Source organism: Silene latifolia, chromosome 9 (genome assembly GCF_048544455.1).
Source record: "Silene latifolia isolate original U9 population chromosome 9, ASM4854445v1, whole genome shotgun sequence".
Classification (NCBI taxonomy): domain Eukaryota; kingdom Viridiplantae; phylum Streptophyta; class Magnoliopsida; order Caryophyllales; family Caryophyllaceae; genus Silene; species Silene latifolia.
The window spans coordinates 222,523,215-222,548,334 of NC_133534.1; the positions used below are offsets into that span (position 1 = coordinate 222,523,215).

The 25,120-nt window shown below is 36.2% G+C and overlaps 1 protein-coding gene across 1 annotated transcript; it reads right to left on the bottom strand.

Moving 5' to 3' along the window:
- Positions 1-20,169: 20,169 nt before the first annotated feature.
- Positions 20,170-24,123, bottom strand: LOC141602272 (uncharacterized). Its single transcript, XM_074422575.1, has one exon. It carries the CDS (start codon positions 24,121-24,123, stop codon positions 20,170-20,172), a length of 3,954 nt encoding a protein of 1,317 aa, XP_074278676.1.
- Positions 24,124-25,120: the final 997 nt, after the last annotated feature.

Below are 25,120 nucleotides of genomic sequence, written 5' to 3' on the forward strand. Positions count from 1 at the left end.
GATGCAAAGGGTATTTATGGGATAGATGTTTACGTAAGTACAGTGTTAGATTTTAGTCAGGATGGATTAGTATCGATAGTATAGTGGTAAGAATTGGGACATAGAAATGAATGACTTAGTGATAAAACTCGTTTTGGTTGATGTTACTCTTTAATTGACCTTACTGTCATTTCTTCTCTGTTTATTACCCATGGATGAAAATTTTATGAGAGATAGCCTCGTGAGTTAGTGTTCATTTGACGTCAGTTTCACGCTTATAGGATATACAGACTAGGAGTAATTAATATTTTAGTAAGCTGTGGTTAGGAAGTTTCTGTGCAGTGATGTATGATCAACGATTTTGTAAAAAAAAAAAAAATCCTCATTTAAATGGTATTAATAATTTTCGCATAATTCAAACTCCATCGATCGTAAAATTCACATATGTGTTCAAAGTGATAAGCCACGAAAAATCATGATGTCTCTATATTAAGTAATAAGTTTTGCAAACTGACCCAAATTTTAGACCAATTGCTGTCACATGTTTGTTTGGACCAACTAAGTTATAAAATTCTTTAAAAATGGAATTCTTGTGCTTTAAACCTAATTCTTTTTCCCTGTGTTTTGAACCCACCATGTTTTATAAAAGTAATATGAATCAAGTTTTAATCAAACAGTTATTTATTCGTGATTTTTGGAAGGTACAACGTAAATCAAAACATTTAAAATGTGCATTCTATGTTAAGTTTTCAGACAGTTGTTTGATTGATTCATGAGTCTTAGTAATGTGAAATTATAATGTCCTTATACGACGATAGTAGCACGCATGTTCAGTAGTGATGCATCTTAACAAGTGATAAAATTAAAACTTAGTTGATGACATTGTGGGCATGATAGTATGAGTAAAATTGAATAGCTTAAATTGATTTTAATCAAGGGTGAAATATTTCATACGAGTCCAGTTGTTTACATATTTTATATACAGTTGGCATGTTGTAATATCTCTGGTGTGTTCATCATATTGCGTAATGGTCGGATATATATAAATATAAAACTAGATTGTCATATATTGGTAAAGTTGATGGTATTAAAAGTAATTTGATTATTCTAATATACCCGCATGAAAATTATAATAATTATGTTTAAATGTTTACACATGGATGGTAGTAATAAATATGTCTAAATGTTCACACGCGTAGAATGTCATCTGAGTTCTAATGCCTTTTATGTGAGTCGGTGTGTCTATGGTTATACTTATTGCTTTCATTGTATTAAATTATTTCAGTTAAACTTAAAACCTATAACATGAAAATAAACAGTGTTGTTAATTCTTAGTGGATATGTTCATCATTGCATCGTCATAAAATACTAAAGGGATTCCTGCAATTGTAGGAGCATGATGTAAAGGAAACTGTTTGATATAGTACGACATTTAGCATATCTATATTCTCGAGTCATCACTATCAATTATATTCTAATAAGGATTGGTTCTGATAACTATGTTGGCAATATTATAATGGGATAACCTTTTGATAATTCACATGATATGCATTGTTTAAATAATAGTCGTTCATTAATAAAGATAGGACTTAAATAAACAAGATGAACCTGTAAATTACGATATATGAGTCGACACCTAAGCTTGTTTTGTTAGAGGAATTGATTTAAATTTATCTGATTTCGAGTTTCGTAGTAAGCTGTAAATGGATTCTATGACGACCCTGTTATAAGATTATGTCGAGAAAGTATTCACCGTTCAGTAGGAAAGTAAAAGTTTTGAAAATAAAGTCAAATTTTGCCGTGTGAGTATAAATTCGGAATGAGAATTTCAGCCGTGTCCGGTTGTATGTGTCCATGATAATTGCTAGTCCGGAGGAATGAAACTAGAACGGAGTCATAAGTAGTGGGATAAATTAGTCATGTTGTTCGTTCATATAGCGAATTGGTGGGTTGTGGTTAAATACGAATGTCAAACCATGAAATGTAATGTGGTGATTTAAGTGAGTTGTGTGTCAACATGGTACGTTAATATTAGTATGACAGGTAACGAATATTTGTAAAATTGGTGTCGTTAAATACATTAATCTTGTATGTCATTGTGTTGGGTGCAGTCTAAATATATTCAATACCAAGAACGAAATTTTATGCATGATAGTCTTGTATGTTAATTTTTCAATATCGCTGTTTAATCGCTTGTTCGACTCGACCAATAAGTTTATAAAATTTGCCAATCAATGTGCTTTCGTCATTTATGAATAAATACCAAACCCCTTTGTTATGAGGATTAAAAATATTTTTTGGGACGATAAGTACTGCGAAACTGGTTGTCTTCATTTTATTGGTGATTCTGTGTCTTGGCCTAAATCTGTACAATTAAGAAAAGGAAAGTCAGATCGGACCTACTAGGTTATAAATTTTCAAAAAAAAAAAAAAAAAAAAAAAAACGATTTATCAAGTTTTGACCCTAATTCTTTTCTTGATTGATTCCCTGTGTTTCTAAGGTATGAGATTACAATGATTAGTAAAATGAATAACTACTAATAATTTTTTTTCTGGTAACGGTAACTTCCGTGAGAGAGTTGGTATATTGGTTGTCTTGGTAAGGATTAGTTAACTTGAACGTGAGTTGTGAATCTTTTATCCTCTTTCAGTTGTTAGCAGTACTTGAGAACCTTGGTTATAATAATGAAGGTTACGAGGACGTAACCATGTTTTTTTTAGTTGGGTAGGATTGTAAAATCTTGATACTTAAATTGCACCTGTTGTAGATTGTAGTTTTGATCAAATTGATGTTGCATTGTGGGGTACCTATGCAAATGAGTTTTATATGTGTTATTCCTACTTCTGTTAGTCGGTTGATGTGTAAAATGAGAGTATAGTCAAACTACCAATATTGAGTTATGAGTTGTGGGGCCTTTGTGCCGAGTTACGTTGCGGTCCAGTGAGACCATGGTTATTGAGCTACTTAAAGTTGAGATCGGAATTTAGATGGAAGATGACGGTGTTCTCAGGTGATTATTTAGTTGTTATACAGTTGTGTTATCAGGTAGTTATTAGTTATAGTTAGTTGGTTAAGTAATGATGAGTTAAACTTCGGGACGAAGTTTTTTTTTTAGGAGGGCAGAATGTAACATTTCGTATTTGTTATGTGTAATTGATGTGTCAAAAGGGTGTGTTAACCAAGTTAGAAATGCGTGACTTCCGTAGGTACGATATACAATACCATTTTGAGGTTTGGGTACGGGAGCGAACTTCGGGACGAAGTTCATTTTAAGGGGGGAAGACTGTAATACCCCGTATTTTTATATAATAAATTAAATGGATATTATTATATATTAATTATTATACATTTTATATTACCAATTATGTCGGGAAAATAGTTGAGTCGATAATTACATTAAACTATCGTAAGTTAATTAAGACGGATTTATATAGGATTCGAAATTTAACCAGTTGAACTGGCCCAATAACTGTTCAGCCCAATTAAACCCTAAGCCCATTAACCCTAATTATAACCTAACCCTAACCCTAAATACCCTACCCAACCCGCCTCCCTCCTTCCTTTCTCCCTCAGCCGCCTACCTCACTTCATCAACATCAATCATCAAATCTCGCACTTTGAGAGAGAGAGAGAGAGGTCGTGGGTGTTGACGGTGCTGCAAGGAATAGCTAGGGGTGTTGGTCGACGTTCATAGGTGGCCCTGGTGGCGGTAGTGGCGGCAGAAATGGTAAGAGTTCAACCCCTTCTCTGTTTTTCATTGTTTATGTCGGGGTTTTGGTGGTTGTGTCGTGTCTGATAGGGGAGTTTATGGGGGTTGTTGACAGGGTATAGGAGTAGAGTGGTCGGGGACGAGTGAAATGGTGGTGGTCATGGTGGCTCTAGGTGGTAATGGTGGCTGTGAGGGGCGACATCGACAAGGGTGGACAAACGGGTGTTAACACGGGTTTTCAGGTGGGTTTTAGATGGTTAGGTTTGGGGTGGTGCCAACGTCGACTAGGGGGAGGTCGACAAGGTGGCGCCACTGTGTCTGGGTACGTGGTCCGACGGCGAGCAAGGGCGTGGTGGTTTGGCGAGGTGCTAAGTGACGATTGCGGTGGTGGTGAGTCACGTAAATGGGGCGTTTGGGTGAGGCACGGTGGGAACCAGGCCCGTTGACGGCCTGGGTTTGACTCGCCGGCGCGATCGACCCCGATGGGGGTGGCCGTTGGTGGTGGGGTAGAGTGGGGGTGTGGTCAGGTGGTTGTCGCGGTGGTGAGGTGGCGTGTGGTGGTGTGTGTGCGTGTGTGAAGGGGACGTGTTGATATCGAGTTGTTTTGATTTTTAAGCGGGTTTTTCATAGTTTAATCGTTATAATTCGTATTTGGTCGTACTCTTAATTAATTAATATAATTCCCGTGTCATTAAATAATTTATTTAATTAATTCCCGAGTGTAGTAAAATAATTAGAGACATTTTGAGTCGGGTGTCGAGTTATTCAAATGATTGATTCGGGTTTTTATTAAATCACATAATTCGTTAATCCTTTAATTACCATTTTAGGTTTTAGTTCCGAGTTGTTAAAATAAAATAATAATTAATTATCTTGAGTCGGGTTTAAAGGAAAGTTACTATATCGGGAAAGTTTCCATTTTAGGAAGTCCTATCATTAATAACCCTCTATGTTGGGAACGGGAATAGTTAAGTAATTGTTATCATTATTTATCTTTCAGAGAACGATTTTGTGATGGAATATTATTGGACATCATCCATTGACCATTTTAATCGCTTAATTGGATTTTTGGCACTTCGAGGTAGGGAAATACACTTGTCCTATTATCGTCGTTGTTGAATTGTGTTAACTTGATTTCTGGTTGTTGATTTACGTTATCATTTATATTCGGAAAGGTGATTGACTGATTTGATCGTATTGAGTATGATATCACAACATCGGGTAACGGGCATGACTTTATGATTTATCGATTCGGTGATTATATACATATTGCATTGCATTAATTATGTTGAGCATTTCATATGCATTGGAGTTGGAGGATGAGGTGGTGGTGACGATGTTGAGATACGATGTGATGTTGTGATAAGGCCCAGGCGGGTTCTGCAGGACTTGCCCTGGTGTCCTCGTTTGTTGTTGGTGCGAGATCGGCGGTCGATATATAGTCTGGGGATCGGTATGGGTTTGGGTTGTCCGGGTTATGAGATGTGTGTGATGAGTTGAGATGGAGATGGAGGTGACGGAGTATCATGCATATCATATTTTTTTGTTTTATTGTTTTCCCTACTCAACCTCGTGGTTGACCCTGTATTCGTGAACACTGTGATGAACCGTTTTGGGGAGCAGACTTGACTGGGTTTAAGAGATAGGACGGGAGCTTGATGGGCGTGAGACACTGGATCGACGACCTAGTAACTAGATCATCATCTAGAAGACTTCACTTTTATTTACGTCAGTTCTTGTAATTTAATTCGAAAAGAGAATTTGTAATAATTAAGTTAAATATTATATAAATTGCCTTGGAGTTTAATTTGTTATTCACTACCTTGGGAAACCGAGATGGTAACAGTCCGGTTTATGAGGGAATGTCTTGACGAGGACTTCTTTTATAAACCGGGGTGTTACAGTATGTATCTCACATTTCTTAACATTGTTTCTTTAATCTAAGTGTTCCCTTAAAAAAAAAACGCAGGAGCAATAAGATAATATATTAGGGGCGGAATGAGTAAAAGTAGGGTCGGAATTTAGCAAACCCATAACCCTTAGTATTGTAGCATTTAGATCAATTGACAAGGAGTTGTTCTAGCTTAACTAAAGGTCTCGTGTTTGAGTCATGGGAAAGCAGCAGTGTTAAAAGTCATGAGGGAGAGTTTTATCGTCCTACTAATCATACCCGACTCGAATCCGAACTAAACCGAATGGTTAACACCAAATAAAAATGGCAAGTTTTAATTATAAACATCACAATCCCTTGAGAATTAGCAATAGTAGTAAGTAGTAACCAACTAAAATCGAGAATCTCATTTTTTTTATTTTTTACCCGAATTTTTTTGTACTTGCTACTTTTATTTACCTTTTCCCTTTTTAAATCTTGTTATGGTATCTCTAACACATAACATAACCAACTCATTCATCTATAAAAAGCCCTTTACTTTCTCCCTCACACGGTAACATTTTTACATTTTCACTAGGGTTTGGATTTGATTATTATTTTTATCTATACTAAATCTTAAATAAGGTCGTAAAAAAAAAAAAAAGAATTACTTTGAGAATTATAGTAGACTGTAATAATATTTGTTCATTTATTCACCGCCTAATGACTAGCATCAACAACAAGAAGAAGAAAAACAACAATGGTCAATACTTCAGCTGGTATTCAACCATGTTTATGGTGGTAATGGCGGCCATGATATTGGGAGCGCCAATCATTTTTCCGGTAGCGCCACAACCGCCACCGTTGGTAGTCCTTTGTATTCCGCTTATACTCCTTGTTCTACTCCTCCGTCTAGCTTTCATGCCATCCAAACTCCCTGATCATCGTATTTAATTTTTCTTTTTAAGTAAAGGAAGATTGTTCATGATGGAATTTATGATGAATGTGTGACTCCATTGTGATTTTTTAAATCCTTTGATCTTCATTATTATGAAGCTACGGTGTTTAAATCCTTTGATCTTCATTATTATGATTCTCTTTCTCTTCATATTTTTTGGTTATATGAATAGTGGTAAACTAGTTTAGATCCCGCGCAATGAATGCGCAGTATTTATAGAATTTTTATTTTTGTATTACTTAATCACGCTAAATTAACACCTCGTTAATTTTTCATGTCATTTTACTTAATTTTTCATATTTCACGTCTTTTTTACAATGATTTATAATATGAACCCAAATTTTTTTACTTCGAGATTTGTAATATATGAACCCAAATTTTTGACAATGATCGAGGATTTTTTACTTGTAGCAATATAGCAATGATTGACGGTATATTTTTTTGGCAATGATTGAGGATTTTATACTTATTTTTTGGCAATCAATTTTTACGTTATTTTTGGGCAAGATCATTGATATGATCTAGATTTAGCACATAGTAGTAGAATAGGGTTACACATATTTTTTGGGAATCATTTTTACATTAGACCTAGTCCATAGTAGAATGCAAAAATTAAAAGCCCAATTAGAAGATAATATTTTAGGCGGGAAAAAAATGTAGATTGGCCTATTCATTTAGTAAATAAGGGATTGTGAAATGCAAATCATTCTCATCATGGAACGGGCATAAATTATACTCTGAATATATAACGCTTACAATTTTATTTTATATATTCTCAACTAAATTTCTCATGAACTAACTGAACAAGAGGCAAAAAATCCCCAAAAAAAGCGACGAACCCTAAAAACCCAAAAAATCCCCAAAATCTCAGCCGCCTTCTCGCTGGCGACCTCACCACGCCTTCATAGTTCGCCGGCGAGAGGCTTTTCTCCCCTTCTTCGCTTTTTTATCGCTCTTTTCCTCTATCAGATCATCGACTCCAATTGATCGTCCGTTTGAATTTAAAGTTCGTCTGCTCTTTGGAACCGATTGATCTGTTGTTAGCTTTGGTTTGGGTTCTTTGTTTGGGATTTCCTTGCTTTGGTTTGTTTCGATCATGGCTTCCGAATCTGGTTCGGAATTTCTTCGTTGCTTTGTTTTTGTCCATGGTTGTACTCCGTTGGTGGATGATGATGCTGCTTTTCATAAAGCTCTTTCTCAGGTGGATTCTTCTCCTCTTTCTAAGATTAATGCCCTTAAAGACTTTGGTAATAACCTTTTTAGACAAAGATCGTTTGATTTTTGCGGGTGATTGCTATGATAAAGCTTGTCGTCTTTTGTGTTCGCTCTATCGATAAAATTGATCGTGATTTGCAATCTTTTACAACGCATTTGGTTGTTTCCTTATCTCTTAATTTAGCCGCTTGCGCTAATAAGCTTCACGCTTTTGATGGGGCTCGATAATTTGTTCAATGGTTTTAAATTTCTTCCTCGCAATGCTAAGGCTCTTTTTCGTACAGCTGTAGCTCTTAGAGGTTTGAATAGATTACAGAGGCTAAGTGTGCTTTGGAAAAGGCTATTTTGATTGAACCGCATAATAGAGATGTTGTTGAACAGTTGGAGGAAGTTAGGAATTCTCTCTTTTATAATCAATCTGATCAGCACAAGAAAAATTTAGGTTCTTCTCTCTGTTTACAAGATGTTGATGTAGTGGTAAGTTCGGCTGCCGACATTACAAGTGGTTCATCGTTAATGTCGGATTCTAGTAATGATGTTGTATCGTCTTTAGATGCTATGGAGTTAGGTAGTACCAGAGTGTGACAATGAAGTTAGTTGTACCTCGCCTTATATGTCGACTTGGATCCGTGCTCCAATCGAAGGAGTTGGGTAGTCTTGATGTGATAGCAATGACGTTGGTTGTACGTCAGTCTTAAATGTCGACATGGAACCTTGTTCCAATCAAGAGCAAGGGGATCGTTTTTTCACTTTCAAGAAAAGTGGTGGCAGTAATTCCAACCTTAAGATTGACACCAACTCTTACAAAAACCTTCTTGAGGGTAAGACCATTTATGTTCACCAAAGAAAAGCTTTTAACTACAATGATCGTACGGGCTCACAACCTTCCTAAAAAGAAAACTTTGTGGGAACTCCCCATGAAGATTTTTCAAGGGAAGCGTAGTTCCCTCTTCCGGTCCTTCGACCGAGAAGCTCGTTCAATTTCAAATCTTACGATTTGAGAGAATGTCAAGATGGTGAAAGATGAGGCTATTTTTCATATCAATAAGAAGAAACGTCGCCCCGATGCATACGCTATTAGTAAGGTCTCCACGACGCTTGATTTGAATTTCTACGCAATTAAAGATCGGTTAAGCAAGAAAGGTAGTTGCAAGGTGGAGCGGACCCGGTTATCACGGTCAAATGTCACGAGCTCTTGGTAATTTGAAGAAACGTTCTTTGGTATCGTCGAGCTTTTATCTTCTTTTTGCGGGTACACTAAGACGGTTGCAGAAGACAAGGGGAATAAGAGAAAGGACGCTCACTTAATTCAGTTCGATCACCATTACCATCCACCAGTCAAGAAACGCCGTTTATCGTCTTCTTTTGTTTCTAGTTTTACCACGGTATCATGGGTTTCATGTAACTTAGGCCCCTCTACTGGGTCTGTGTTTGTTCTTTAGTTGGTTTGCGTATCTGAACCTATGTAGTTTCCGTTTCTGCTTTTATAATAGTACATCTTTGTCTAAAAAAAACGCTTACAATTTTATAACTATTCTCGTAATATTTTAACTACTTTTCGGTACTTATTCGCGAGACTGGTGAATATAGATAATAAATCTCACGTCCGAGTGTTCATTTACACCTTTTTGTGACTCATTTGAGACCAATTATAAAGCAATAATATCAACTCCATTAATATTTTATTGTAAAAAAATCCTTACCTTAACTTGTCCTCTCAAATTTATTTTTACAGTGTAGGTCATATGGTAATTCTAGTCAATTTTGGTCACTAATTCCTCCTAAATACGTTGGGATATAATGTATAATTAATGTACTTGTTTGGCTTATTAGAATAACTATAACTATTTCACATTACTTTGTATAAAGTTGTAGAGGTTGTATATTGTGATAATATCTTGGTGAGAATCTACATAGTTTAACAATCAAAGTTAAATTAGGATATAAACTAAATAAAATGGGAATTTATTAGTTTTATATAAGGCGATAATATAAAAGTTAGGGTCCCAAAATTTTTCTCTATTAACACATACTACTAGCTTTTGAAAGTAATGAAAAAGGTTGTGCTTTTTCACATACAGCTTTTACAATTTTACCCTCGTCATTTTCCTCCTCTTACTCAGTTGATTTTTTTCATCTCCCTTTCCTTCACCTTCCTCCGACAACCCACTTCGTCTGACCTTATTCCGAAGGACCTGTTCTCCGGCCGTCCTCAACTACCCTTGTTCGGCCTCCCAACAGATGACATGGTAATAGAAGAAAAGTGGGAAGCGCACACAACAGATGACAAATTGCAATAGAAAAATAGAAGTTTGTGAATCCTGCAAGTTGAGAGTAGAGAACATTAAAACTTTGCAAATGATTACGTTCTTGCACAACAAATTTCATAATCAACGAGTTGATCACCTCAGCGCGATATAGCATCTTATCATGTATTCATATAGTATCACCAACCTAATGTCAAGAGTGAGAATAATGGCTATAATACATTCCTTCACAACCCTAACAAATCAGTTTAATCTAAAACAAATTTTTGTGTAGTTGAATTAAAAAACCTGAAGATTACTTGTTTAATTATTCGCGCAACCTGTTTTAAGTTTAATTATTATAACTGAAGAAAAATAACGTAATTTGTATACAATCTTTAATATTTTTACTTATAAATTAAAATAAATTAATTTTTCTCAAATTTAATTTTTTTAGGTATAACTTCAATGTTTTAAAATAAAATACATACAATTTTAATTAAAACTAATAAGTGATAATTAATTATGCATGATCAACGTTTTATAAATTATTTTGTAACTGGCCAAATATCATATTAATTAAAATAAAATTTATTCGAATAATGCAACAATCTACATTAAGTTCTCAAATTATATCATTTCACGATACATTATGTTCAAAATCAATTAATATTTGTTCAAAATGATGTGAATATAATTTTATATAATTTTTAAAATTTTTTATGTATAACGTGTGATATTTATGTTTCAAACATATAGAGTTCAAACTCAATTTATTCAAATGTTTTGATTGTGTCTTCCATGAGTATGTGTCAAACATATCTATAAGAATTGCAGCTTTTGTATTTTTAAATAACTATATATAAATGATGTTTAAGAGTTTACCTGTAAATAAAATAGGTTAAACTTTCTCAAATAATATTTTTTGAGGTTTAACTTCAAAGTATTTAAAAGATAACATATAAAATATTTAACTAAAAGTACTATTTAGCTAGTCATAATCAATATTTATATTTGACGTATACATATTTTAATTGAAGATATTAAAGAAATTTGTAACGTTTATTCTACTTTTTCAAGTTGTTTATAATACTATATTATTTAATTATCATTACCTATCAAAATCTCATATGTATTCAATTTCTCGCAATATAATTTTTCATTGTCACATAAAAACTTATCTCTTAGTAGTTTTCTTTAAGTTATGTTTTTAAGAAATACAATGATTCTTCCAAATATATTTTTCTTAGCATTTAATGGTCTAAGTTTGATAACTTTCTCAAAATGTCTTTTTACGTAAACATAAAACATTATGAAACACTCACTTTAATCATCCCTACAAATCAAAGTATTTCAATAAATATAATGAAAATTATACTCAATTTGAAGCATTTTTCGCAATGAGCGTAATTATTTACATTTTAGAATTTTTATCCCAATAATTTTTTAATAACTTTAGAATCAAATCACCGCAATTATTTAATGTAATTTTATAATAAAATTTATTAAATTATAATTAATATTTTGTTGAGATTTATATAGCATTTATTATGTTTATATTTAATGTCCAGCTGTAATTAATACTTGTATTTAAAACAGGGTTGACACGTGGCGCATCCACATCGCTTCAACCCAGCTATATATATATATGTATATATATATATATATATATAGAAATTGCATCAAGTGAGTCTAGGTATCTTAGGTGAGTCTAGCATTTTAATCTCATCCATTAGATCTACTCCTAATCAACGGCTGAGATTGAATTGTAGATCAAGTATATAAACCTAATAACTCAATCTAATATCTCATAATTTATTATCACTTTCTCTCTCTTCTTTTCACTCTCTCTCTCAATGAACGACTATCTCCTCTCTTTCTTTTTCTCCAGTAACAAAATTTCCCCCAAATTATTCAAACCTAATTTTAATCCCTAAAGTCTTCTTAAATTTTACTCTCTTTCAAATTTTCGTTCTCTTGTAACATAAATCCCCCCCAAATTATTCAACCTGGTGTTAATTTGCAATTCAGGAATCAACCAATTGCAAAATCAATCAAATTCGCGTTTCAGATTCTTCAATTGAGATTGCAAATTACGTTCGCATATTCTCAATCGATTTCCAAATTATCTTACGTTCGCATATTCAATTAGAGGAATTCGATTTTGTTAGTAAATTTCGAATTTCTATAATTGATTTTAAACCTAGAATTTTTATGTTCTTGATTGAATTTCCAGGTTATTCTAAGCCTTCTAGTTACGTTTTCATATTTCGAATTTCGATTTCACGTTTCAGATTCTTCAGTTCATGTTTAAAGTTAGGGTTATGACATGGTTAAACTTATAGTTTTTTTTATGCTTTGTTAGATTATGATTAATTCATGTCATGTTGTACGATTTTATGTATTATTTCGTGTTATAACATCAACTGATTTCTAGGTTATTTCTAGATCTAGACATTTTAGTTACTTTTAAAATTCGTAATTCAATTACAGCAATTCGATTTTGTTATTGAATTTTGAATTTACGTAATTGATGTTCAACTTATAATTTTGACGATACGTTTTGTTTCTCGGATTTTATGTCCATTCATTATATGGTGAGAACAACATGTGTACAGATAATTTCATTACTCCGTTGCATTTGAGTTTTTTTTTTTTTTTTTTTCTGTTTGACGATTTTCTTTTTATTCCATTAAAATCATACGGAGCTGATATTTTAATTGTCACATTGTTGCAGTAATATGTTCACAACTGTAACAGTGTTACTGTAACAGTGTTTGTAAAAAAAATTAAGGTTTTCACATTATTAAATTCATACCTGGATTTGTTTTCGAGAAATTGCGGTAAATGTGAGGATTCAATTAGTTTTCGTAAAATAATCAACGAAACCTGTTACTGTAATAGCGTTACAGTAACATTAAAACTGCATGACAGAATTGAACTTAAAATATCCTTACAACATTGTATATTTGATGTTATGTGATTTTTTTCAATTAAATATGATGGTTTAACATTGTCATAAACTCGCAATGATGTTACTGTAATGATGTTACTGTAATGATGTTACTGTAATATTGTTACTGTGAAATTATCATTAATAATGGACCACCGACTTTCGCATATGGTTTATCTAGTAATTGTCGAATGTTTTGTTTTGGTTGTCAGAAGAATTGAAGAAAGAAGAAGGTTTGAGAAATCAACCAACACAAAAAAAAGGCGCACAAGGATACAATATATACAAAAAAAAGCAATGTTATTGAAGTTGGAATGATAGTGGACACTTTTACCATTGTTGTGTTATTTGTTGTATGGTCAACACCACTTTATTGCTTTATTAGTTTATTAGATAACTTTGTACGTTTTTCCTAATTCCAATACAACCAATCCTTATTCTGCCACGTCACAACAATAGTGTTACAGTAACATCGGTCATTAATCAAAGTTACAGTGTTACTGTAACATCTTCGTTATATTTAATTTTTCAATGGTATATCAATATTACTGTAACAATGTTACTGTAAAAACATTAATTCATTAAACTAACATGACAACAATGTTACAATAATTATTATTTAGTTTGTGTATTATATCAAACGGTGTATAAAGTAGTTCTAAAATGTAATGAAAAAGTTGTATGTTTCGTATTTTAAAAGTGACAATGTTACTGTAACATTGATACAGTAATTGTATTACTGTAACATCATTCATTCATAAAAATAATACGGATACAGTGTTAAAAGACCAAACTTTAATTACTTCAATAATAAAAAATCAAGTGAAAACAAAGCTAGCCTAGCTTGATCCGCTAAAATGATTTGCAATATCACATCGTATTAATGTGAAAAGTTTACAAGAAGTATACATCATAATCACACATCAAAATATGACAATAATGTTAACAGCCTCAACTAGGATTTCAACTTCATTAACGTTGCCTTCTTCACACCTATCTTCATGACCGATTAGCCAGAGTCTTACTCCATTTTGTATATATCTTCTCTTTGTGCGCCTTTTTTGTATTGGTTGATTTCTCAAACTTTCTTCTTCAAATATTCTGACATTAAAAACAAAATATTCGACTATTAATAACTAAAACTTATGCGAAGCTTGTGGTCCATCATTATTCATAATTTTACAGTAACAATATTACAGTAACATTATTTGTGAGTTTATGACAATTGTTATACCATCAAATTTAATGAGAAAAAACCAATAACATCAAATATACAATGTTGTAACAGTATTTCAAGTTCAGTTTCTGTCATGCAGTAGTAATGTTACAGAAACGCTATTACAGTAACAAGAGTTGAGGATTTTATGAAATCGTTACAGTTCTGTCATGCAGTAGTAATATTACAAAGAACGCTATTATTAAAGAATCAATACCACGCAAACACAAAAGCGTACATTAATTACTCAGTTTTTATAAATCGTTAACCCTAATTTTTAGGCGAAATTTAGAACATGAAGTATCACAGAATTTAATAACTAAGAAAACAAAAACTAGAATTAATTTCTCAATTTCTATGTTCGAAAAAGTGAATATATATACAATCAATTGACAGTTTATTTATATAATTCAAGATCAACAAAAGCAACATGCAAATTAAACCTAATTTTTTGGCGAAAAATCAATTAATCAGTTTGAGCAAAACATTAACCCTTAATCAATTAATAATTTCTTCATATCATCAATATAATCAACAACAACCACAAAACAATAACAATTATCATCATCATCATCAACAACAACAACAACAACAACCTGAAATAACAAAAATCACAACGAAATTTTTGTAAAATACAACGAAAATTGAGAGCGATTTATACCTCTTCTTTATGCGATAAACCGATCTAATATAATCTTAACTAGACTTTTTTGAAGATCTTCGCTTGATTTTAATGAAAATTTCGTTTGATTTTTAAAGTTTTTTGGAAAAAGAGGCGGTTCAAGGAATAGATCGTCTGTTTTTGTGTTGAATAATTGATGACTGGTGTTTAGAGAGAGAGGGGGAGAGAATACTTGTAGAGAGATAAAATTTATGACAATAATGAGACGTGAAAGAGGCAGTGTTTAATTTTATAATTTTGCAGATTGATAGGGGGTGACGTGGAAGAGTGAGGGCTGTTGGATCTTGTTGATCCAATGGTCCTTATTGATATGCTAGACTCATCTAAGATGCTAGACTCATGGGATGCTCACTCTCTCTCTCTCTCTATATATATATATATATATATATATATATATATATATATATATATATATATATATATATATATATATATATATATAGAGATTGAATCATGTGAGGCACCCTTCTTAGGGTGAGGCGGCTGGACTCATTCTAAACCATCGGATCTAAAAACTAATAACGCATCAGATAATTCCACGTGTCCCGTACACAACCCAGTCTAAAAAACACGCCTAATACTCCATTCCTCTGACTCCAAGCTTTTCACTTTCTCTCTCTTCATCTTGTCTTCGTCTACAGCTCTCTTCGCCATTCACCTACATTTCGATCGCCATTTTATCACTCATCCTTTGATCGCCATTAGCAACCTAATTTCTTCTCGGAATTAGGTAATTTTGATAAACTAATTTTCACTTCGATTCATCCAATTTCATTCCGCTTCCATAACACTATTTTTCGATCAACTTAAGTATCTCCTGGTCCAAGTTAAGTATCTCCTGGATTTTTTGGATTTTAATTCCTCTTTTTATCGTATTCTTATACTATGTTCAGTGTGACTATTGTACATACATATGTATGTATGTCAGCTAAGGTCCCAACCTTAATGGTATTAATATGTGACTAGTCTTATTCACCTCAACGATTTTTTTGGTATACTCAAATCTGTGTATTTTTGTTTGGTACAGGGCTTTAAACTAGAGATGACTATGTTTCTGGGTTTCGTTGAAGAAAACGATTCCTTTGCCTAATAAGCCCGAGCCCGAGCCCGAGCAAACTCCTCGTCTTATGCTGCTTTTCCACACGTTTCTTGGGGTGTAATAAGACTTGGTCTTTACTTGGTCAATCTTTGTATCGTGATCCCGGGACGAGTTTGTCAAAGCACTTCAACAGATCCCGATGCAGGTTGGGAGAATTAGCAACTGAAAGGGTAAAAGTTGTGAAGAATCTGAGCAAAATGTTTCTAGTTCATCTGTGCTATGTTTCATGGGACTTGGAAGTCCCTAAAATCAAAATCACGCGGGTTTGGTCAAGCGGTTTTGGACGGATTCACGAGCATGGCTTATGTAAATGCTTGGCAGGGTCTGCACCTGCTTCATATTGCACTTAAAAGTGAGATTGTGTTCATCCAACGTGTGAGTTTGATTTTTGAAGGTGCGAGTTTCGGTGGTTGACATGGGTATGAGTTCCATCTGGTTGTCATCATCTCATTTTTGTGGGGTAATTGGATTGATACTGTAAATAGGGTGGGTAATGTTGTTGCTGTCAAGCTGAAAGTTCCTTGCATAATTGAGTGAGTTTTCATGTTTCTGATGCGTAATTCTGGATTTGTTTGGCATTTGTAGAATTCAATTGAAGATTTGCCGAGGAACTAATTATATAAGGTTTATGTTAGTTTCAGATGTATATGTTAGTTTCAGTTGACAGAAATCATTTTGGTTTTCTATTTGCACATCTGAGTCTTTAGTGACTGTGAACTTGGTGCTGTATCGCCTTTATTTCCTGTCATGAATGAAGGAGCATTAATAGTTGGATTTTGTCAAGATTTCTTATGTTTCTGTTTTTGTTAGCCACTTAATTTGATACTCATTTGAAACCCGTGAGCGTCCAAAATGACCTTGTGACTCCGTCTGTGGTTTTTCCTATAGTATGCAGTATCATATATATATGTTGTGCTGAAATGATTTCCGTCTTTTCATTGAGATTGTCGATAAATTTTTATGGATATTAACCCGTGAATTGTTGAAGGAGCATAGTCTTAAGTAATTCAAATTGAGAGCAGATCCATTGTTTCACAGGTAGATGTTGACAAGGTCCTAGTACAGGATTCCAAGGGAAAAGAAGTCGAATCACATGTACCGCTACCTCTAACTAACGCCTCCTTGAGCATAAGAAATGATCATTTGAAAGCTTATCGGGTAAACAACCAGATGGTGCCACCAAGCATTGGCTTGCTTTTCACGTATCTGTACCACCGCTTGGATTGATACCTATATTGTTTCCTCTTCTCAAGCGAGGTTTGCTATTTACACTATTTACTTTAGTACCGACCTTTGTGTCTGCTTTAGTTGTATAATTTCTTTAAAAATTTGTCTTGATGGGACAAAGTCATTTGTCTCAACAACATTTTTGTAGAAGAAAATGCCAATAATACCATAAAGGTCGGACAAGGGAATTTGAAGTTACTATATTCTCACAAAAAGGAAATGCCTATTTTGCTCTTTTCTTTATTAGGTGAATCCTTGGTTTGATCTTCACCTAGTCCTTACATTTCGATGATGGTGAAAAATGAGTGTGGCTTGTGTGACTATTCTTTAACATTGATTTTTAATGAGATTCACAAAATCATGTCCTAAATTCACAAAATAAAGAGTCAGTTTCACAAAATTGGGTCCTAGATTCACAAAATTAAGTCCAGCATTCACAAGATAATCCCCAAGTCACAAGATCAAGTCCAAGATTTGCAAGATTAGGTTCAGGGTTCACAATATTAGGTCCAAGATTCACAAGATCAGGTCCAAGATTCACAAAATTGGGTTAAGAGTTCCCAAGATCAGGCCCGAAATTCACAAGATTAGGTCCAAGGTTCACAAAATAAGGTTCAAACATAAACCTAATTTTGTGAAACCTCGACTTGATTTTGTGAAGCTTGGAGTATATTATGTGAACCCTAAACCTGGTTCCCCTTATTTAATCTTTGTTATGTACTCGTATATCTTAAAGGCTATTAGCTCAAATGGGAGAGCAATGTGCAAATCTTGCACAAAGGTATGAGTTCGAATCTCATATAGCCTAGTTAATTTAAGAATCTAGTGTATTAAACTTAAATACATTAACATTGAGGATGAGTTAGCGAAATCCGTACTCAGATGTGCAAAAAAACGTGATTTTAACCACTTATGATGACCAAGTTTCACAAAACAAGCTCTACGATTCACTGAACAAGCTCCGAGATTCACAAAACAAAGTCTCGATTCACCTAATAAAGAAAAGAGCAAAATAGATGATTTTAACCACTTATGATGATCAAGTTTCACAAAACAAGCCTTAAGATTCACTGAATAAGGTATGAGATTCACAAAATAAGGCTTGAGATTCACCAAATAAGGAAAAGAGCAAGAAACGTGATTTTAACCACTTATGATGACCAAGTTTCACAAAACAATCTCTAAGATTCACTGAACAAGGTCTGAGATTCACAAAACAAAGTCTGAGATTCACCTAATAAAGAAAAGAGCAAAATAGGTGATTTTAACCACTTATGATGATCAAGTTTCACAAAACAAACCTTAAGATTCACTTAATAAAGTATGAGATTCACAAAATAAGGTCTGAGATTCACCAAATAAGGAAAAGAGCAAAAACGTGATTTTAACCACTTATGATGACCAAGTTTCACAAAATAAGCTCTAAGATTCACCGAACAAGGTCTGAGATTCACAAAACAAAGTCCGAGATTCACCTAATAAAGAAAAGGGCAAAATAGGTGATTTTTAACCACTTATGATGATCAAGTTTCACAAAACAAGTCTTGAGATTCACTGACTAAGGTATGAGATTCACAAAATAAGGAAAAGAGGAAAAAACTTGATTTTAACCACTTATGATGACCAAGTTTCACAAAACAAGTTCTAAGATTCACTGAACAAGGTCTGAGATTCACAAAACAAAGTCTGAAATTCACCTAATAAAGAAAAGAGCGAAATAGGTGATTTTAACCAATTATGATGATCAAGTTTCACAAAACAAGCCTTAAAGATTCACTAAATAAGGTATGAGATTCACAAGATAGGTATGAGATTCAAAAAAAAAAAAAAAAAAAAAAAAAAAAAACTTCGGAAAAAAAATTTGAAAAAAAAATTTGAAAAAAAAAAATTAAAAAAAAAAAAAATTGAAAAAAAAAATTGAAAAAAAAATTTGAAAAAAAAAATTTGAAAAAAAAAATTCGTGATATTGTATTGTATAGTGCGTGATATTGTTTTATGGACTCATGGACTCAAATATATAGGTGGACTCACCAGGATCTTGCCTCGCCATAATGAGGAATTTGGTGAGACCCGCCGCCTCGCCATAATGAGGTGCCTCACCTAGGATCGGCCTCTATATATATATATATATATATATATATATATATATATATATATATATATATATATATATATATATATATATATATATATATATATATATATATATAGGAATTGCATCAAGTGAGTCTAGGTATCTTAGGTGAGTCTAGCATTTTAATCTCATCCATTAGATCTACTCCTAATCAATGGCTGAGATTGAATTGTAGATCAAGTATATAAACCTAATAACTCAATCTAATATCTCATAATTTATTATCACTTTCTCTCTCTTCTTTTCACTCTCTCTCTCAATGAACGACTATCTCCTCTCTTTCTTTTTCTCCAAGAACAAAATTTCCCCAAATTATTCAAACATAATTTTAATCCCTAAAGTCTTCTTAAATTTTACTCTCTTTCAAATTTTCGTTCTCCTGTAACATAAATCCCCCCCAAATTATTCAACCTGGTGTTAATTTGCAATTCAGGAATCAACCAATTGCAAAATCAATCAAATTCGCGTTTCAGATTCTTCAATTGAGATTGCAAATTACGTTCGCATATTCTCAATCGATTTACAAATTATCTTACGTTCGCATATTCAATTAGAGGAATTCGATTTTGTTAGTAAATTTCGAATTTCTATAATTGATTTTAAACCTAGAATTTTTATGTTCTTGATTGAATTTCCAGGTTATTCTAAGCCTTCTAGTTACGTTTTCATATTTCGAATTTCGATTTCACGTTTCAGATTCTTCAGTTCATGTTTAAAGTTAGGGTTATGACATGGTTAAACTTATAGTTTTTTTTTTTATGCTTTGTTAGATTATGATTAATTCATGTCATGTTGTACGATTTTATGAATTATTTCGTGTTATAACATCAACTGATTTCTAGGTTATTTCTTTTTTTTTTGTAAAAAGCCATTAAAGGCCTTAAATAATATTACGAGCATCCGAGAGAGCTACAATACCAAACTCAGCTGGCAAATCCGAAGTCCAAAACCTACTACCATGTACCCATGGCATAGCATGTGCTAACATATGTGCTAAATTATTAAACTTCCTACTGATATACTTAATAACAACCGACTCAAAACTTAAACTAAGCTGTCTAATTTCCTCATATATCGCAAACACTTCACTTCTACCACTTCTATTCTTAATCAAATCATCAACCACGACCAGACAATCACTTTCAATGACTACCTTTCTTGACTGCATCCTGAAAGCTTCACGCAGTCCCAGCAAAATCGCTTCAGCTTCCGCCAAATCTACTGCACACCCCGAACCACGTTGCAACACCACAGCCCACTCGACCTCACCCGCCGAATTCCGACTAACCGCTCCCAATCCCACACCTACTCCCTCCACGACCCCTGCATCCGTGTTGATTTTCGACACACCACTACTCGGCGGTTCCCAGCTCCCCAGCCGGCTCCCTTCCACATTACTCGATACCTTATTGTCCTGCACCGATTCCATCTCCCAAATGATACCCCAAATTCTCCTCATAATCCCACCAACATCCCACCTCTCCTCCTCAAAAACCAATCTGTTCCTTCTTTCCCATAAAACCCAGCAAGTAACAAGGAACAACACCCTCTCCTTCTCCCCCAACTCCCTCAAAGTCGCCTCCACCCAATCCCTCACCAATACAACCCCTCGCCACACCCCCGTACCAATCCCCACTTCCTCCCAAATCTCATGACCCCAACCACACCCGCGTATAGCATGAAGACAAGACTCGCGCTCACTATGGCAGCGGGGGCACGCGACATCATCACCTCCCAGACGACGAGCAATGTTAACCTTTGTTGGAATCGCTTCATGACATAATTTCCACATAAAAACTTTAATCCGTGGTAGAACAGGTACCTTCCAAATCGCCTTCCATAACCAGCCTTCATTTGCAAAGTCGGACTGCTCAACATCCGACGCCCCATCCTCAACTAGCAACCTATATCCCGTCTTCACAGAATATTCCCCATCACGTGTATGATCCCAAACCCAGCTGTCCACATCTCCCACGTCACCAATTCGGATACTTCTAATCCTCTCAGCTTCAAAAGGCAAAAACAGCTCACTAATCTTCACTTCATCCCACCTTTGCTCTCCATCTACAAACAATTCCGCGACCCTCATATCAATATTCGCATCAGCCCGTGGAGAAATAACACACCGTGATCTCGACCCTGGTACCCACGGGTCCGTCCATACCCGGACATCCATCCCCGACCCCACACGCCGCCGGATCCCAAGCCCCATAACCTCCTTAGCTCCAAGAATACTCCTCCACGTATAACTCGGATTAATTCCAATTTCAGCATCCATAAACGAGCAAGTAGGAAAATACTTACCTTTCAACACCCTACCCATCAAACTTCCATCCTCACAACCTAACCTCCATGCTTGCTTAGCTAGTAAAGCCCTATTAAAATTCTCAAAGTCCCGAAATCCGAGCCCTCCCCTAGCCTTGGACCGACACAAAGTACTCCAAGCAACCCACGACATCTTCCTCTTACCATTATCCGAACCCCACCAAAATTTCGACACCATAGACCGTAACTCATCACAAAAATTGGCCGGTAGTCTAAAAACACTCATTGCATAAGTAGGAATAGATTGGGCAACTGCCTTTATCAAAACCTCCCTACCTGCTCGGCTAAATAGCATACCTCGCCACCCTTGTAACTTATTACTCAGCTTATCACGCACCACCCTTGTGAGAACCTGCTTCGAACTTCCTATCACCGTAGGCAAACCCAAATACCTATCATGCTCAGCAACAACACGCACTCCAAGAACAGCTTCAACAGCCAGCCGTCTGCGCTCCTCAGTACCCTTACTAAAAGACACAGTTGTCTTCTCCTTGCTCACCAATTGACCCGAGGCCTTCTCATACATTTGTAGAATCCCCATCACACATTTAGCTTCTCTCACATTAGCTTTGACAAAAATAATACTATCGTCTGCAAAAAATAGATGCGAAACCACCGGTGCCTGGGGTGCAACCCGAATCCCATGGATACCCCCTCTCTCACACTCCCGCCGTAACAAGCTCGAAAGAACCTCAGCGCAAAGAATAAACAAGTAAGGCGAGATAGGATCACCTTGACGAAGCCCGCATTCTGGCACCACCACACGCGACGGAACCCCATTAACCAACACACCATACGTAACAGTACGGACACAGCGCATCACGTTATCAACCCAAGCAACATCAAAGCCCATGGCGAAAAGTACTTTATGCAAAAACCCCCACTCCACACGATCATATGCTTTAGCCATATCAAGTTTTAGGGCAAGGTGCCCTCCACTTGACCTTGAATTCTTCATATAATGAAATAGCTCAAAAGCAACCAAAATATTATCAGAGATCAATCTCCCAGGAGTAAAAGCACTCTGGTTCTCCGACACAAGCATTCCCAGAACTAACTTAAGCCTATTAGCTAAAACTTTAGAAATAAGCTTATACAATACATTACACAAGCTAATTGGTCGATAGTCCGCAAGTTTAACCGGCGCCTTTTTCTTGGGAATTAAAACAATATGAGTACGATTTATTGAACAAGGAAACTCACCACCATTCAGGACACCCAACACCATACGTGTAACAGAAGGGCCAACAATATGCCAATATGTCTGATAGAAGAGTGCATTCATCCCATCCGGTCCCGGGGCCTTTAAAGGATGCATCTGACTAAGGGCCTCAACCACCTCCTCCTCCCTATAAGCAGCTCTAAAATTCTCATTCATCGCAGGTGTCACCCTACCCCTTACCCCATCGAACAAACCCTCCACCTGCTCCGGCTCAGCCGACTTAAACAGCTCCGTAAAAAACCCCTCAGCCTCCACCGTGACAACCTCCCTTCCCACACAGACCGTACCATCCCTCCCCACAACTTGATGGATAGTATTCTTCTTTTTCCGCTGCCGAGCTTTCCGATGAAAGTACTTAGTGTTCCGATCCCCTTCTCGTAGCCAAAGAGCCCTCGACCTCTGTCTCCAAAACACCTCCTCCTGCCGAAGTAGCAGATTAATCTCCCCCATCAACCTTTTCCTTTCCTTAACATTAGCAACAGACCGTTCATTCTCATTTAACCAAGCTAACCTCTTCCTTTTACGAGCCAAATCCCTCAAAATTTTACCAATACTCACCCCCTTCCACTTCTTCAACTCGACTGCGCAGCGAGAAATGGTCTCCAAAACATCACCGTCATCAACCTCCCAGACACGCCTAATAGTATCTTCACACCCCTCCTCTCCAACCCATATCTGCTCAAAGCGAAACTGCTTCCCCATCTCCACCCCTCCGACGGCACGCCCATCTAACTTAACCATAATAGGCGCATGATCAGACCATTCCCTACTCAAGTGAAAGAGCTTAGCATAGGGAAATTGTTCACTCCAAGCCTCCGTCTTCATAGCTCTATCTAACCGACACTGTCTATTATCCACCCCACCTTGTCCATTATCATAAGTAAACTCATAGCCCTCATACGATAAATCACACAAACCGCAGACATCCACAGCCTCCCTGAAATTATTCATCTGCCACTGTGCCCTCGTTCCTCCCTTCATCTCATTAGCAAATAAAATTTCGTTAAAATCTCCTATACACAACCACGAAGAATGATCTTCCTCAGCTAGAATCCGAAGAAGTTGCCAAGACAAGTATCTGTCCTGCACCAAAGGCCACCCATAAAAACCTGTCAACCGCCACATCACAGCACCCTCCCCGATATCCAAATCCATATAATGCATCGACGCCGATCTCAGGCTCACCCTAAACTCCTTCCTCCATAGAAAAGCAAGTCCGCCAGACCTTCCAACACTATCCACCTCCATGCTACAATAACCCTCCAGACTAGATGTTATCCTTCTCATTTCACTACTACTGAGCTTCGTCTCACACAGAAAGACTAAAGCCGGGGCCTCTCTTCGAATTAGATTTCGAAGTCCGCCCTCGCATCGGGTCGTGACCCCCTGCAGTTAAGGCTCAAGCAATTCATTGGGCCCGGCGGGGTTGATATGAATCAACCTCCGCCTCAGATACAAACATAGTCACATCCCTGTGAATCGCTGCCTTCTTCGCCACACCTACACAAGATCCCGCCTCTTCCTCCCTTGGTCTTTTTTGATTCAAGTTAACAGTAACATCACCCATCTCACCATCATCCCCAACAGACCCAATAACCCCGTCCCTTAACCGCCTCACCCATTTCTTACCTCCCAACAAAACCGACCCTGCACCTGCCATCCCCACCCCTTCAACCACCTCCACATCGATCAAAACCTTTTCCCCACCAGTTCTAGTTTCCACACCCTGACCCGCCACACCTCCATCTTCACCAGTCCCCATCATTAACTTAGCTGGCCCCTGCACCAACAAAGCGGCCAACCGCCCCTCCTCATCACCCCCTCGCACCTGTCCCTCCCTACTACCCAGGCCATCACCCATATCTGAACGAACATTCACCACCACCGCATCTCCCTCTCCCGACCTAGCATCAAGCTCTTCACCCACCCCTGCTAACACATCACCCACTACTGGCCCACTCACCCTATCCCCCTCAACGACCTCCGCAGGCCTCCACCTTAGCTGCTCCGTCCTCTCCACCGAACCGACCCTAACCGGAGCTACAACCTCCTCATCCAGCACACTCCTCACCCCCATATTACCAAAAGTCCCATATTTCTTACCTTTACTTGACAAAGCAAACCGCTGTAATTTTTCGATCATCTCCTTCTCACTCCGAAGATACTCCTCCTCGAAATCCGGCCTCAAATCTCTACTCGTCTTTCTCCCCTCCGCAACAACCGCTCTACCAGCTCGTCGAGGTGAAGCCCGAAGGCCCTCCCCATACACTAACTCATCCTCTTC

Excerpts from the sequence above, each read along its gene's own strand:
- LOC141602272 (XM_074422575.1), bottom strand. The coding sequence starts at position 24,123 with ATGAGAAGGATAACATCTAGTCTGGAGGGTTATTGTAGCATGGAGGTG.